The sequence below is a fragment of the Myotis davidii genome, unplaced genomic scaffold (genome assembly GCF_000327345.1).
Source record: "Myotis davidii unplaced genomic scaffold, ASM32734v1 scaffold299, whole genome shotgun sequence".
In the NCBI taxonomy this organism is placed as follows: Eukaryota; Metazoa; Chordata; class Mammalia; order Chiroptera; family Vespertilionidae; genus Myotis; species Myotis davidii.
Window position 1 is genome coordinate 4,545,344 of NW_006293088.1, and position 16,943 is coordinate 4,562,286.

Genomic DNA, 16,943 nt, shown 5'->3' on the forward strand with positions numbered 1-16,943 from the left:
AGCATCGGCCTGTGGACTGAAAGGTCCCAGGTTCGATTCCAGTCAAGGGCATGTACCCTGGTTGCGGGCACATCTCCAGTAGGAAGTGTGTAGGAGGCAGCTGATCGATGTTTCTCTCTCATCGATGTTTCTAACTCTCTATCCCTCTCCCTCAGTCAAATATTAAAAAAAAATTTTAAAAAAGGAGGCAAAGTCACAAGACTTATTATTTGCAGATCCCTGAAACAGGGGGTAGGAGTGCAATGAGCCAGGGGAGGGGCAGTCCCCCACCCCAGGTCATAAGCGAGCAGGAGACAAGAGCAGGGCTGCAAGCACTTATCAGGTGGTTCGGGTGGAGGTCCATCTAATAGTGCTTCCAGTCCCTAAAGAATAGCCCACTCACCTCCACTGGGAACAATCCTCCAGTGTCTCATCCCCCTCCTCGGCACCCCGCAGGGGAAGAGCCAACCACCCAACCCTCCAGAAGGTCAGCTCATGTCTCTCCACCTGCCTCCAGAGGCAACAGTGAAATAACAAAGACCACACTCCGGGAGGGAAGCCAACCAGACTCAACTCAGAGGTCTTCTCAAAAGGGACCATGCCTCTTAGATTCCAATGCTCCCCAACGGCTGAATGGCCACCAAACAATGTTCTTTCAATGAGGGCTTTCTAGTTCTCCAACAAAGCCACCTGCGGGGCTGCCTGCTGTGAATAGATCGAGAAGCCACCCAATGGCTTCTTCTCTGTCCCATGTTTCAGCACAGACATTCAACTGAAAGCCAGTTAAAGGAATGCCTGCGGGTTTTGTAAACTTGGGTCTTGGTCTGTAAAAACCACTGGCCAACCAGGAATAGAGTCTCTTGAAGAACAGATAGGGTCAGCATGGGAGCCTGGGTCATCCTTTTTTTTATTAATTTTTTTAAAATATATTTTTTATTGATTTCAGAGAGGAAAGGAGAAGGGGAGAGAAATAGAAACATCAATGATGAGACAGAATCACTGATGGGCTGCCTCCTGCAGGCCCCTGTGTGCAGATCGAATCTGCAGCCTAGGCATGTGCCCTGACCAGGAATCGAACTGTGACCGCTTGGCTCATAGATCCATGTTTAACTACTGAGCCATGCCAGCCAGACCATTTTTTAAGAAATATTTTTTTATTGATTTCAGAGAGGAAGTGAGAGGGAGAGATAGAAACATCAATGATGAGAGGAAAAGCATTGATCAGCTGCCTCCTGCACTACTCCCCCCACCCCACTGGGGATCAAGCCCACAACCCAGGCATGTGCCCTGACAAGGAATCGAACCATGACCTCTTGGTTCATAGGCTGATGCTCAACCACTGGGTCACAATGGCCGGTTATGAGTCATCCATTTAAAGGAATTTCTATTCCTAAGGGGCAGGTGGTCAACTTGCCCGTGGTCCTTGTCCTCTCTTGCCACTTCCATGTCCCTTGATTCAGGATTCAATTTAGCTTCTGCAGAAGGGTGAGTGTTGACATCCACCCAGTAGAGTAAGTGTTGATGTGAGGGAAGTAGTCCCGCCCTCCCCTGTGCTCAGTTCAAGCACCAGGTGGAGTTTACTCCGCCCTCCTCTCCAAGGATGGCATGGGACTTGTGTCTGGTGAGTCAGAACATTCCATTCCCTTGGTTGGGGCCACTGGACACACCATGCCGAAAGCCCACCCAGCCATCCAGTTATAATGCGATCTCTGCTGGGACTGCTGAGAATGAGGCAAATCCTATACAATGACCCTGGGAGAATGTAAGTATGGAGCTGCTCGGGGCCACCATGAGAAGTGAAGGTAAAATAAACAGAGAAAGTCATTGACTAGAGGAAAGAAGAAAAGGTCGTGGCATTGTTTGAGTTCCTGCATCTAACCAATCCTAATTTATCCCTGGGGCCAATACATTGTCTCTGATTTAGGTCAATTTGAGTTGGTTCTGTGTCTTACAACAGAAATAGTCCTCGCTACACATTTTCAGTACCTTTGGCCCTTCCTCAATTTCTCACTGTAGGTAAGATTGAGTTTGGTCAGACTCGGTCTTCATGGGTCTCTGACTCAGGATCCAGACCTTTTCAACTGCTCTCTTCTCTTTTTTGTTTTGTTTTCTTTTTTAAAAAAAAATATGTTTTTATTGATTTCAGAGAGAAAGAGAGGAGAGAGAGATAGAAGCATCGATGATGAGACGGAGTCATTGATCAGCTGCCTCCTGCACACCCCCCACTAGGGATTGAGCCAGGCAACCCAGGCATATGCCCTTGACTGGAATCGAACCCAGGACCCTTCAGTCCACAGGCAGATGCTCTATCCACTGAGCCAAACCAGCTAGGGCCCAAATGCTCTCTTCTGACACTTTGACACCAAGAGCTCCAGAGCTCCCCTAATCAGTGGCTCTGAGCTGTCTTCATCTGTCACTAGTTGCCAACCACCATGGAAAACCTACCCACTCCACCCTAACTCTTCCAGCCCAGGCAATTGAGACTCTGAACTCAGAGACAGGGGAATAGCAAGAAACATGTCACCCTGTACCCAGAGGAGGAGAGTGGAACCAGTTTCTCTTCCTCCACCTGCAGGTCTAGAACATCCGAGCCCCACCCTCTCAGTCAGATTGGAAAAAGCCCATGAGGCCGCACATGATGCCCTGGGTGTGTCCACGGCCAGCCAAGTGGTCACTCCTGTTACCCACAGTCTGGACCAGCCTGGGCAGTCTGAACCCCGCCTCAGGGAGGCTGTGTGCAACCCTTACATCAGTGGTTCTCAACCTTCTGGCCCTTTCAATACAGTTCCTCATGTTGTGACCCAACCATAAAATTATTTTCGTTGCTACTTCATAACTGTAATGTTGCTACTGTGATGAATCATCATGTAAATATCTAAGATGCAGGATGGTCTTAGGCGACCCCTGTGAAAGGATTGTTCGACAGCCAAAGGGCCAGTCTCACAAAAGGCCACTGCTGACCATTTTTCCCAACGGTGCACACAGACAAAGACCCCCAACCCTCCCCCCAAAACCTGTCACATCTACTGCTCTCCCTTCAGACATCAGAAACATGCATTCTCTGATTCTAGAACCTGGAGCAAGAAGAAGATGGTGCCCTAGCCAGTTTTACTCAGTGGTTAGAGCGTCAGCCCGCGGACTGAAGGGTCTCAGGTTCGATTCTAGTCAAGGGCATGTACCTTGGTTGCAGGCTCGATCCCCAGCCTGGTCAGAGCATGTGTGGGAGGTAACCAATTGATGTGTCTCTCTCACATTGATGTTTCGTTTCTGCCCGTCTTTCTGCCTCTACTTTCACATTTGTCTGTGCTCTACCTCTCTGTCCGCTCTGAGTTCGTCTCACCTTGGTTTCTCTCTCTCCCCCCCCCCCCCCCGCCCCGCACTCTCTCTAAAAATCAGTGGTGGGGCGGGGGAGGAGGGGAATATATCCTTGGGTGAAGATTAACAAAAAAATAAAATAAGACAAACAAACATATACTTTGTGTGATTAAAAATATATATATATTTGGTTTTAAATATTTTTATTGATTTCAGAGAGAAGAAGGGAGAGGGAGAGAGAGATAGAAACATCAGTGATGAGAGAGAATCATTGATCAGCTTGCCTCCTGCACGCCCCACACTGGGGATTTAGCCCACAACCTGGGCATATGCCTTGACCAGGAATCAAACCATGACCCTCTTGTTCATTGATCAAAGCTCAACTAACCGGGCTGTGTTTTTTGTTGTTTTGTGTTTTTTGTTTGTTTGTGTTTTTAAAGAAGAAGATAGCAATCTCAATATTCTCCCCTAGCCCCTCTCAGCATCACCTCCATCAGCAACAGAGAGGTCCATAGGAACTGGATGATGGCGGGACCTCCACTCACAGCTCCCGGGGGAGGGAGAGCTGCTCACAGCCCCTTTATAAACTGGACCATGAGCCTCAGAATCCTCGTGGCGCAGGGGACTTGAAGGCAGCCCATGCCCAGGGTGCTCAGCACCCCGTGGAAACCATCCTCCATGTGGTGCCAAGTCACCGGGACGCCCAGGTCCTCCAGTCTCTTCTTGTACAGCAGTGAGTTGTCCCGGAGAATGTCATACTCACAGCTCACGATGCAGGCTTCCGGGAACCGAGACACGACTTCGTCTTCTGCAAGCATGGGCGAGTTCAGCAAATCCAGGAGGAGGTCCGTCTCCAGGTAGGCAGCCTCATTCAGGGGCGCACGGGCCACCTGGCGGTAGCCTCTCTTCTTAAACCTCTCCGGGATGTTTTCGGGGTCCAGCCACTTCCTGTACTTTTCCCAGACTTGGGCAGGCATATGGGCGCCTTTCAGGATAGCGTTTTTCCACTGGAGGCTCACGTCCAGGTAATAAGACATGCAGAGGAAGACAAAATCCAGAGTGACCAGTGGCACATTCTTGTTCTGCTGGAAGGAAGGCAGCTGGTAATCCAGGACTTGGAGAGTGGGGTAGATCAGAAGCTGGGCCCGGATCTTGGGCAGATCTGAACGATCCAGAAATTTTTGACAAGCTGCCGCGGCGACTCCCCCTCCCGCGCTGTCACCACAGACCACAACCCGGGCTGGATCCACCCCATACATGTCAAGGGACTTCAGGAAGTGGGTGGCGGCCGCGAAGCAGTCTCTTATTGGCACTGGGAACCTATGCTGGGGTGCCAGACGGTATCTAGAAGGGAATCAAGGAACATGGTTTACACTCATTGCCCCAGTAGAGGCCCAAACACCTGTGCCTGGCATCCTGGGCTCCAAGTTCTTCCATTAACTCCTCCTTCTGAGATCTGAGCAGTTAAAGTTAAGGTCTGGGGCTTAAATGAGCTCAGAGACAGAAAGTCCTCAGTGCCCAGCACATGGGCTCTGTAAGAGGCAGCTGCTAGTCCCACTGTCTCCAGGTCAAGTTAGGGGACACGTTGTGACCTCAAGAGCCCTGCCATCCACCAATTGGTCCACAACTTAGCTATCACCACCAGGAGCCCCCTCCCTCAGAACCTACCTGCTGGGGCTGCCCCGGCTCACACCTGTTCCTGTTTTTTGGATTTCTCTTACCAGCAGCTGGCCTGGGTTTAGATTGTAAATAAGGCTGCCATGCTCACAGGTCTTTGTGGCCTCACCTCTTGAAGACTGATCAGTGGTTCTCAACCTTGGCTGCACATTAGAATCACCTGGGAATCTTTTTAAAATCCTGATTTCTGGGCCTCATCCTCTGGAAATTCTGTCTCTTTGTTATGGAGTGTGGGGCCACAACATTAGTAACAAAGAAACAGAATTTCCGGAGGATGAGGCCCAGAAATCAGGATTTTAAAAAGATTCCCAGGTGATTCTAATGTGCAGCCAAGGTTGAGAACAACTGACTTAGATACTACCAATTGCCAGCAGATAACATACTAGTATGCACCTCCTTCAGATCAACCACCCCAACTCCAGCCCCGGGCTTCACGCAGGGGCAGCTGTCACGCGGGTTCGCCAGCCTGGCATTTTTCAAGAGATTCCAGAAATCTGAGTTTGGAGAGAAATTTCCCTCTTCTGAATGCTGGCCTCTCACCTAGGAAATGCTTTATGGGATCCACAAAGCTTCTGCCAGCCTGTCCATTCTGATGCCCCTCTTCTGAGCTGCCTGGGGCGGCAATGCTTTCACTCCTACACCCTGTCTCCGTGGGACTCACAACATAACTTCCCTGCAGGTATTTGCTGGTACATTTTACTGACCATCTCTTGGTGTAGCACAGTGGTCGGCAAACGGCGGCTCGCGAGCCACATGCGGCTCTTTGGCCCCTTGAGTGTGGCTCTTCCACAAAATACCACGTGCGGCGATTGAAACTTTGTGGCCCATGCGCAGAAGTTGGTATTTTGTGGAAGAGCCACACTCAAGGGGCCAAAGAGCCGCATGCGGCTCGCGAGCCACAGTTTGCCGACCACTAGGTAGCACAACCAGAGCAGTACGACATGTAAGGGCCAACAGTTGGACCCAGATTTCCATTCCCCCCACAAAAACAGTTTTGGAGCCAAGAACTGTAAGGTGACGTGCTATCCGGGTCTCTCTCCCTCGGCCGGGACTGACATCTGTTTTTTCACTCTACTCAGCTAGCTGTGCCACAGGAAAGCCGGGAAATGGAGCCCCACCAAGATGGTGGCAATTGGTATTTCTTCCTGGGGCGTGCATTTCAACAAAACTGCGGGAGAAGCGCCATCAGAGGCACCTCCCAGCCCCAGTGGGACTCTGTGTTAGGCAGGAGGACAAGGCCACACCGCGACAGTGACCACTCCTCATGTATGTCCAGTTTGCCTGACATGGAGGCCCAGGGAGGGGGCTTCCCAGGGAGGGGGTCCGCCCAGATCTCTCCTGCCCCATGTCCACCAAGCCCTCTTCACCGCCTTTCCAGGTTGGGTGGGTGACTCTCCAAAATCAGCTAGGAGAGAGAGTGGCTTCTTAATTTTTCTCCCTTCCTTTGATGGATCTCGCCAGGGTGGACTGCCCTCTGGAGAGCACTTGGAAATGATGTGACGGTGCTTGTGGTTGTCCTGGTGATGGCGCAGAGCACTGTGGGCATTTAGTGGAGAGACGTGCCGGGCTGTTCTGCTCAACCCAGAGCATTCCACCCGAAAGTGTTGCACCGTGAAGCTCGGCAGCTGGCCCGCTTAATGCAGCCCACCCCCCACCCAGCTTCCAAATGATGCCACACACAGAACACCCCACTGAAGCATAGCCACGGGCTGCCCACAGGAAGGAGGGCCTGTTCTCTGCCTCTCCGTCTCTCCCTCTTCCTTCCTCTCCTCCTTATTGATGTCCTTGCTCCTGATGTCCTTCAACTCCCTGCTATCTAAGTCCCTACCTCCTGCCCCCTCACTCCAGGTCACAGCGTGGTTTCTCTGGCCCTCCCCACTTTCCCCTTTACTCACCCAACTATTAAAACCACCGAGTCACTCTCCTTGCACAAACGACAGCAGATTGTGTGGTACATTTCTGGAAAATAAGAGACTTTCTTAATTCACTAGGAAAGCTAGTGGGCTTCCTTTACCCATCATTGGCAGCCCCTGCTCACTGACAACCACCACGTGAATGTTCATTGACAATATCTGAGAATCTGTTAGGCCATCAGTACAGTGGTTCTGTGTGTGAACTCTGAATTCAGACCCAAGTTTGAATCTCTACATTGCCTCCTTTTCATATCTATATTAATAAAAGGGTAATATGCTAATTAGACTGGGTCAACATCTTCTGGTCATCCGGTCCTCCTTCCGGACAAAGCCATGGTGGCGGGGCTCAGGCAAAGGCGGTTAGGGGCAATCAGGCAGGCAGGGGAGAGCAGTTAGGGGCAACCAGGCTGGCAGGCAGAGATGGTTAGGGGAAATCAAGCAGGCAGGCAGGTGAGCAGTTAGGAGCCAGCGAGAAGAATGTCCAATGGGTCCTAGATTGGAGAGGGTGCAGGCCAGGCTGAGAGGATTCCCCCTCCCCACTCCCCTGCATGAATTTCATGCACCGGGCATATCAAGCCGCAGTTTGCCGATCACTGTCCTATATAATACCAATATGCAAATTGTCCCCTCAACCGGGAGTTCAACCAGGAGTTTGACCAGGGCACAGGGCTGGCTGGCTGACTGCCCTCATCCCCTCCCCCTGGCCAGCCGATCAGGGTGGGCCTGCCAGAACCCACCTGTGCACGAATTTCATGCAGGGCAGGGTCCCTAGGCCTGGCCTCCCTGCTTCCTGGCCTCCTCCTTCCCTCACCCCCTCCGCACCCTGCTGCCCCCGCTGGTCACTAGCCATGTTCTGTGCCACCCCCTAGTGGTCAGCACACATCATAGCAAGCGATCCAACTCCTGCTCTCCTGGTGAAACTCCCAAGTGGACAATTTGCATATTCGCCTTTTATAAATAGAGATATATTTTTTACATTGATTTCAGAGAGGAAGGGAGAGGGAGAGAGAGAGAAACATCAATGATGACAGAGAATCATTGATCTGCTGCCTCCTACATGCCCACACCCCAGGCATGTGCCCTTGACAGAATCAAACCCAGGACCCTTCAGTCTGCAGGCCGATGCTCTATCCACTGAGACAAACCAGCAAGGGCTATGTTGCCTCCTTTGCACTTGAGTTGAAGCAGTGAGAGGTATGTCCCTTCTCTCTCTGAGGCCTGAGTTTTTCTCATCTGTGAAATGGGGATAGTGATAATCACAGGGCGTGGGGGTTTTCAATGAGATAATGCACACAAAGGGCTTCCGCCGTGCCTGCCATGTAAATACTAATAATTGTAAATATTAATTAATAAATTCAATGTTGCCCTGGCCGGGCGGCTCAGTTGATTGGAGTGTAATCCTGTGCATTGAAGGGTTGTGGGTTTGATCTCCGGTGGAGGTGAGTAGGGAGGAAAGTGATCAATGTTTCTCACATCTCTCTCTCTCTCTCAAATCAATGAAAAATATCTTCAGGTGAGGATAAAAATTAGTAAATACTTGCTGTTCCTGTCCGTCAGTATGCAGACATACCCACACCATGGCTGCATCCAACCCCTATTCTCAAAGACTCCCGCAATAGATCCTGGCATTCCACAGACTAGAAAGCACCATAAAGCTGTTCCCCGCCCTCCCCCCACCCCCTACCCCCAATTCCTACAGTTGGGGAAGGGGGAGATTAAGAGAATAAAATTGTCTCAATTGTGAGTTTTTTCTCTCATTAATTTTCCTTGAATCTTTGGTCTTCACGTCTGTTTATCCCAGAATGTGTCTCAAGGAACTCCTGATGTGAAACAAAACGACGTGTTTTAGTCATTTTCATGCTTTAGAAATCCTTATTTCCAACTACGTAGAAGCGGTGGCCACACAACAGTGTGAATGTACGAAATGCCACCGAACTGTGCACTTTCAGACGGCGGATTTTATGTTCTGTGAATTTCACATGGATAGAGAGCACCCCAGCTTTTCGAAACTCTGCTTTTACGAAGCACCTACATTAGCTTCTGATTTTGGCTAACCAGAGGAAGTCCCCAAGTGGATTCTCACTTTTACAAAGAAAAAAAAGGTGAAAAGTAACAGCGTCTGTTTTGCAGAGAGCCCTTATAGAGGCAGCACCACTCCCCCCTCCCCAACCTCTACCCCCTCCTCCACCCCCACCTCCATCCCCACCCCCACTCCAGCAGGGAGAGTGGCCCCCTGCTTCTCCAGCAGGGGTGGCCCCCTGCTTCTCCCACCGGAACACTCCTCATCTCAGCCTTCAGCTCAGAGCTCTGAACCGAGCATCTGGGCTTTATCTCAGCTTATTTTGTGCAGCCACTAGCAAGCGGTGTCCTAAGAGAATTCCTTCTTTGCTTGACATCATTTCGGCTTAGGAAGGCTGTCGCATAGTGGGGAGGAACCTGCACAGGATCCATTGCTCTCTTCCTTCCAGAAAGAGATCAGTACATTCTGTATCTTTGCCGCCTGAACGAACTGGGACCCGCTAGCTGCCCCAGGGTTCCCAGGTCATCACAGGGGCGTCTAGACCCCAGATGATGACAGGAGTGCAGCCTCATGCCGGGAGGTGGGCGCCCCCCACGCTGCTCGGCCTGTCACACCGCAGGCCAGGTCTCAGGGGAGGACTCTTACTGAAGCTCCCCACGATCGTCCCTCCGCCATGGAACAGCAGGATGCCGGGCCGGAGGCTGCGGGAGGTCCTCCTGGGCTGGTACAGCTTCACCGGGATGGTCCCGAAGAGGAGGTCGGTGACCACCACATCTGGATCCTTGATGAACGGCAGCAGGTCGTGCACGAAATGGAGAAACTGGGGCATCGAACAGATTCTCAGTTTCTCAAGAATCAACCCCTGTTGGCCAGAGAAGAGGAAATGTAGTGGGAAGGATTTCGGGGTGTCCCTGGGAGTCCTGCCACCCCTCGACTACACGTGCCGTCTGCAAAGGGGCGGGCCCTCATCCCCTGAGCAGAAGGTTCCAGGCACAGCCCAGCCCTGCAGACCAAGCTCTGGCCACCCCTGAGGTTCCTCCACCTGGAACTCCCCACCCCCACCAGGTGCCTGCTCCAGCTGGGCCTGGGCCTGACATTCCTTCCAGGGACACCCCCCTTGTACCAACACCCCGCCCCCCAACGAACCCCATGCCCCCACCAGCCATCCTGGCCCTCCCTGTTGTTGTTGCTATTTTTAAGACATAATGACTCCATGGTGGGGTGGTTTTTTTTCTAAAAGGGGAGGGTGGAGTTCTTATCTTTTAGAGATACCTATGGAAATAGTTTTGGATAAAATAATACGATATCCAGCCAAGCCAGTATGGCTCTTTGGTTGAGGATCGACCTATGAACCTGGAGGTCACTGTTCAATTCCTGGTCAGGGCACATGCCAGGGTTGCAGGCTTGATCCCCAGTGTGGTGGGTGTGCAGGAGGCAGCCAATCAATGATTCTCTCATCATTGATGTTTCTCTCTCGCTCTCTCTTCCTTCCTCACTGAAATCAATTTAAAAAATACAATATCCAGGACTTGCTTCATAAACAAATGGGAATGAGAGACAAGTTGGGGACACAGATGAAGCAAGATTGGCCAAGGGTCACTCAAGCTGTGGGGTGGGGACATGGGAATTCTTTCTACTATGGGTGTATGTCTGAAAGTTTGCATCATAAAAAAAATCAAAACAAAGTGGGGTCTGCCCCTGGGCACTGTCTTTCCAGGGTTCCCGACCTTTTCTGTGCTGAGGCCACTGGGCTGAGAGTGAAGCCTGTGACCTTGTGGCAGAATGTTGGGTGGGATTGCGAAGGAAGGCAGTTTTATCTATTTATATAAAAGGCTAATATGCTAAGCGTGCAACCCTCTGACCAGTTGCTATGACGCGTACTGACCACCAAGAGGCAGACACTCAGCGCAGGAGCTGCCGAGCTGCAGTGACTTGGTGGTGGCGGTTCTCAGGTGAAACACCCCAAAACCAGAGAAGAGGGAGCCCAATTCCTTGCGGGGCCACACGATTCCATCTTTGGCCATGGGGTGTGTTGTTGCTAGGGTACTGTCAGCCCAAACACGGTTTACTGCACACTTGTGTTTGCGTTCCACACCCTGTAGACAGCAGCTTTGCAGAGTGCCCCATCACACTCCGGGACCCACCTCCCCCCCTGCCCCGGGGATGTCAGAGAGCTGGTTTCGGCCTGACCCCCACAGGCCAGACCAAGGGACCCCACCTGCCAGAGGGACCCCGCTCACTCTGCAGATGCCCTTCGAGCCCCGGCGCCAACCCTAGCTGCAGCTGGCCAGGAAGGGACTATGGGAGGTTGGCTCCAGGGTGTGTCCGGCCCATCTCACCCAGTCCCACCTCGCCAGCCACCTTCTAAATAATTTCTTTTCAATGTGCCTGAATCCATGCACCAGTTCACTAGTTTTAATATGATTATCAGAATATTGAAGTGAATGTGTGATGTCATACTATGTGGGCTTCCTTACTAGCACACTAAACAGTGAGATCTGGGGGCTGGTCTCATACTATCATCATCTCAAAGGAATGGGGTACACACGGGAGTTTTCACAGAATCTGCCACCTCTGTAATATGTTCAGAAAACATGTGATCCCTCTGGTGACCAGTCACAGCTTCTGCTGTCACAGCTGTGGATTACCACCCTCGTTTAGAATGGGAAGAAATCGTATATTTCATTAGAAGTTAGTGAAAATGGGGTGATTTTTATCCCATCCAAATTCACAGACGCCCTGCCTTCTGTCACCCTTGGGGGCTTGGGGAATCCCATAACAAGCCCTGCCGTACCCCACTGCCCTGTCTTACTTCCCCATAAATCAGGTTTTTTTGTATGTTACCATCTCTCCCCCAGCTCCCATCTCCCAGTCTCCCCGGCTCGGCAGGAAGACTCTAGCTGGGACTTTTTCACTATCACTGATCCTCAGAGCTAGAACTGGCGGGTGGCAGGTAGTAGCTGTACAACACAGACATCTGTATAGAAAAAGACAAATCAACAAACAGGAATACGGCTAATATTTATGGAGAGCTCACTCTGTGCTGGGCCTTCAGACACACACTCAACTCACTGCCTCGCCACAACATGCTATGAAGTCGGGACTGTTATTTCCCTGTTCTGCAGAGGAGGAAACCGAGTCACTGTGTTTGGGAACCTGGACTGTAGACTATGAAGGTCAAGGCCAGGAAGAGGACAGGAGTGGTTCATCACCTGACCCTGGCAAAGAAACCTGTGGTTCCTGGGCTCTTCTCCATCAAGGGTTTCCCATGAGAACAGGCGTTTGCAATCGCTGGTCATTACATAAGAGACTTAAGAAACGGATTTTCTATCTGCTGTTTCTGCCAGCCCTCGAAACAGCACGGCAAACCCTTATGCCAACCTCAATACGATTCTTGCCATGGCCTACTTACATGGATTTCATTGAACTACACACACCAAGAACAGCAAGCAGAATCTAATGACATAAACAGTTTTCCATCTTGCCCAGCCAATGTGGCTCAGTGGTTGAACCAAGAGGTCCCCAATTTGATTCCTGGTCAGGGCACATGCCCTGGTTGCAGGCTTGAACCCCAGTAGGGAGCATGCAGGAGGCAGCCGACCAATGCCTCTTTCTCATGGATGTGTCTATCTCTCTATTCCCTCCCGCTCCCTCTCCCAAAAAGAAAGAAAAGAAAAAAGACCAGTCTTCCATCTCTCCAAGGCAAATTATATCCTATATAATAAAAGGGTAATATGTAAATCGACTGAATGGCTGGTTGCTATGGCACGCATTGACCACCAAAGGGCAGATGCTCAATGCAAGAGCTGCCCCCGGTGGTCAATGTGCTCCCACAGGGAGAGTGCTGACTCAGCCACAAGCTGGGCTGACATCTGGGGAACGCAGCGGTGGTTGCAGGAGCCTCTCCCACATCCGCAGCAGCACTAAGGATGTCTGACTATGGGAACAGGCCTACGCCGTCAGTCGGACATCCCCAGAGGGCTCCCGGACTGCTAAAGGGCGCAGGCCAGGCTGAGGGTCCGCCCCCGCCCCCCGCCAGAGTGCACAAATGTCATGCACCGGGCCTCTGGTGTATCTATAAAGACACCTTCTGTAGTTTTGTTCATCTGTACTAACTTGCTCATTTGCTAGCGTGCCTCTTTATTTTGTCATTGGCCAGCTCTAGCTAGCAGGTGGGTAGTAAGGGGCCCCTGACAACACAGTGCTGTCCTCATGGCCTCACAGATTGGTGAGTGCTGTGAATGCGGTGAGACAGGAGCCAAGCCAGGGACGGGGAGGGGCCTTTTCTTCCTCGGAGAATGGGAATCATTCTTTGAATTTTGTGGCTCTCAGCCCATTCGGCTTGGGAAACCCTGGGAAGAGGGTGAGAGCCACTGGTTACCTAATGGGAACGATTCAGGTTTGAGAATACACTGTCAGCCTCTAGCACCAGGATATTAGTGTTAACTCAACTAGAAGCTTCTGCTCTGCTTTCCCAACTCTCTCCTTAACCTTCCCAACGAGGGGACAAATAAGGGGACAAAGCTCACCCATGCCACCAACAGCTGTAACGCGCAATGCAGTACCCGCAGCTTCACAGGGTGGCCGATGCCCACAGGGATGTCCGCAGTGAAGAAATGGCTGCAGATCACCCACAGCCCAACCCCCAGGAAGAGCAGGCAGGGGGCCCCGAGGAGGGCCAGGAGGACCGCCATCCTGCTGTTTCCACCACTGAGGAGGCCACCAGCGTCCGTGCTCAGCACACGCCACCTCGGACACAGTGTGGAGCCAACAGACCGCCAACACTTATATCACAACCTGCCTTCCCCACCTCCTCATGCCCCAGATGCCCAGGCCTGGTGAGTCACAGACTCGAACGAAGACCTGGCTCCACAAGGCCCACAAAGAGGAGAAAGTGGTGTAGGCAACCTGGCCCGGCTGGAAACCGGGGCTCCCGGGTTCCAGCCTCCATCCTGGCACTGCAACCAGAAAGGGCCCTGAGCTAGGAAGTTGGCACGAACATCTCCGCCCTTTGACCTCATTGGCTGCTCCCGAGTTGGCCCAGGAGGCCTCAGGGCTTCTGTGCTGTTCTCTGTGCAACACTCTTCCTTCACACGTCAGCTGTTTCAACCCTCCCCTACTGCCACCTCTGCTCTCATGTCACCTTCCTAGTGAGGCCGCCCTGGCCACCTTATTTCAAATTGTAACCCCCTACCCTCACCCCACCCACCCCCTGCCACACACACACACACACACACACACACACACACACACCCCTGCTTAATTTATAATTATGTCTTTTATTATCATCTGACATAGTACCATGCTTCACTTACTTGTTTATTGTCTGTAGCACATAACTTCTGGGGAGACAGGAATTCTTGTTCTGTTCCTTGCTTTATCCCCAGAGGTTTGGTACTTAGCAGGTGCTCAGCAAATGTCTACCGAATGGAGGAATGAATACATAGATGCTGTTCTTTGTATTTAAAATATTGTTGTTGATTTCAGAGAGGAAGGGAGAGAGAGAAACATCAATGATGAGAGAGAATCATTGATGGGCTGCCTCCTGCACGCCCCCCACTAGGGATTGAGCCCGCAACCCGGGCATGTGCCCCGACTGGAGAATCGAACCGCAACCTCCTGGTTCATAGATCGAGGCTCAACCACTAGTCATGCCAGCCGGGCTTCCAATCACTTTAGAATTTGGAATTCTACGTGTTTGTTTTCCCTGCTTATTTCCTGTCTCCCCAAGGAAATGACAACTCCAGCAGGGAGCCATGTCCATTTCGCTCACTACGGCATCCCCAGTGTCGAGCACACACTATAGGTGCCCAATAAAACCATCATTGAATGGATGGATGGATGATGCCACATGACCTGGGGAAAAGGGCAACATGGAAAACTCGGGTCCTCTCTCTGTTTGGTTATGTTTCTTGTAAGTGCTGGTGGAAGCGAGAGGAGGTGGAATTGCAAAAAGCCTGGAGACAGCACACATGAAATCTGTGTGAAGTTTATGGCTTTTGAAACCATCTTCGACTCATTTAGATTTAGATCCTACAGCCCCTGTCTCCTCCATGTTACCCCAGGTCCCCAAGGGCCCTTGACTGCTGGGTAGGGAGAGTTCCAGAACCCACAACACCGTTAGTTCCATTTCCGCAGATGAGGAGACAGAGGCTGTGTTTGATGAAGCAATTGGTCCACAGTCAGGGGCAGGCAGAGCTGGGATTCAAACCCAGTTCAATTCAAGTCTGACTCCAAGGCCAAGTGCATCCGTTTCCAGCAACCCACCACAGTCCACATACCACAAAGCTTGTTGAAACCACCGAGTTCCTCTCTTGCCGATCCATCCACATTTTTATGATTTCCCATCATACGGTTCTTGAAAATGCCTTCCTGTGAGATGACTTGGGCAAACATTCTTACTCATTGTAAAGATATGGAAGCTGAAGCTTGGGGTACTGGGTGTTTGATTATTATTATTTGGGAAACCCAATTCTGCTCCTAAGAGAGAGAACAACAGGATGAAGGAAGCTCAGAATCGTGGGAAGCATAGATGACGGTAAACCGGTACCACGAGGCTTAGATAAAACACATAGAGACTGTTAGGGATAGACTGTGAGTAAACACACAGCTTAGAGACACAGGAGGAGATCACACCAAGTGTTCGCGATAGGCAGTAAGCAAGATAGTAACTGTACAACATATTAACAATCGAGTCCACACACAGAACACGGAAAGACCGAGGGATAAGCCCATGAGAATGCCAGGCCCGGAGTGACAGCCACATCATTCTAAATTGCTCACCCGTTGGGAACAGCCAACATGGCCCCACTATGTGTCCTTCCCAAAGGATGCTGACAAAAGTCACATCTACTCAGCAAGCTAATGAATGAGCTCCTGCGGGGCCAGGTGTACCTGGTGCTGTGTCTCTCCAGTGGAGTTAGTGTGCATGTTGGTTCCGGGCACGGTCCATTCATTGGAACCCCTCCAGCGCCCTTAACCACACCAAGAGAGCTCCTGCTGGATGTGGCAACGAGAGGAGACATGTGAATATTGCCTGTGAGGAGCAGGTACACATCTGCCACCCCTGGCACCTACTTCAGTGTGGGCGGACTTACCCTTCTCTTTCCCCTTGCTTCTCCCTATGTTTTAAATGGGTTTAAACCTTGTGACTAGGCCAGTGATGGCGACCCTTTTGAGCTCGGCGTGTCAGCATTTTGAAAAACCCTAACTTAACTCTGGTGCCATGTCACATATAGAAATTTTTTGATATTGGTAACCATAGTAAAACAAAGACTTATTATATTTTTGATATTTATTTTATATATTTAAATGCCATTTAACAAAGAAATATCAACCAAAAAAATGAGTTCGCGTGTCACCTCTGACACGCGTGTCATAGGCTCGCCATCACTAGACCATCTTAATTTGGTCTGTGAGCCTGCTCAATGACATCCAGAACTCCTTGCCTGGTAGTATTTGGGGGCTATTCCTGCATTGGGGTCATGTCCCACAGCACACATGGCTGATCTTGAACCTGAAACTTGCCTATGACCTTTGCCTTCTCCATTCTGCTTGTATGCCGCCCCATACTCACCTGGAGTCTCTCCATCGAAATCGGCTCCTTCCTCTATGGTTGAACATTCCAGAGAGGCCGCGCCATCTTACATTCCCACCAGCAATGAACGGGTGATCTGTTTGCTCAGCATCCTTGCCAACGCTGGATGTGATCACTATTTTCCATTTTAGCCAATCTGGTGGGAGTGTGGTGAGATCTCATTATGATCCCTATGTGGTTCTGACCCTTCAATAGCTATAACAAGATAAGTGGTGCATAGACGGTATAATACACAGCAACCCAGCAGGACATGGGGAAAAGAATTCCACTTTGCACACATGAAGATTTCTGGAGCAAACCTATGAACATTGATGTAAGCCAGCGGTTCTCAACCTGTGGGTCGCGACCCCTTTGGCGGTTGAACGACCCTTTCACAGGGGCCGCCTAAGACCATCCTGCATATCAGATATTTACATTACGATTCATCACAGTAGCAACATTA

At 50.9% G+C, this 16,943-nt stretch overlaps 1 protein-coding gene across 1 annotated transcript; it reads right to left on the bottom strand.

Annotated features, from left to right (window-relative positions):
- Nucleotides 1-3,588: 3,588 nt before the first annotated feature.
- Nucleotides 3,589-13,647, bottom strand: LOC102761215 (arylacetamide deacetylase-like 3). The gene is made up of 4 exons (XM_006766789.2): nt 13,434-13,647; nt 9,550-9,766; nt 6,867-6,930; nt 3,589-4,638 (listed from the first exon to the last, which is right to left on the bottom strand). Exons 1-4 carry the CDS (start codon nt 13,596-13,598, stop codon nt 3,864-3,866), a joined length of 1,221 nt encoding a protein of 406 aa, XP_006766852.1. The 5' UTR covers nt 13,599-13,647; the 3' UTR covers nt 3,589-3,863.
- Nucleotides 13,648-16,943: the final 3,296 nt, after the last annotated feature.

Coding starts and splice junctions, on each gene's coding strand:
- LOC102761215 (XM_006766789.2), bottom strand. CDS start 13,598: ATGGCGGTCCTCCTGGCCCTCCTCGGGGCCCCCTGCCTGCTCTTCCTG. Junction 9,767..13,433: donor TACAGCTGTTGGTGGCATGG/GTGAGCTTTGTC, acceptor TCTGGCCAACAG/GGGTTGATTCTTGAGAAACT. Junction 4,639..6,866: donor TCGGTGGTTTTAATAGTTGG/GTGAGTAAAGGG, acceptor ATTCCCTTCTAG/ATACCGTCTGGCACCCCAGC.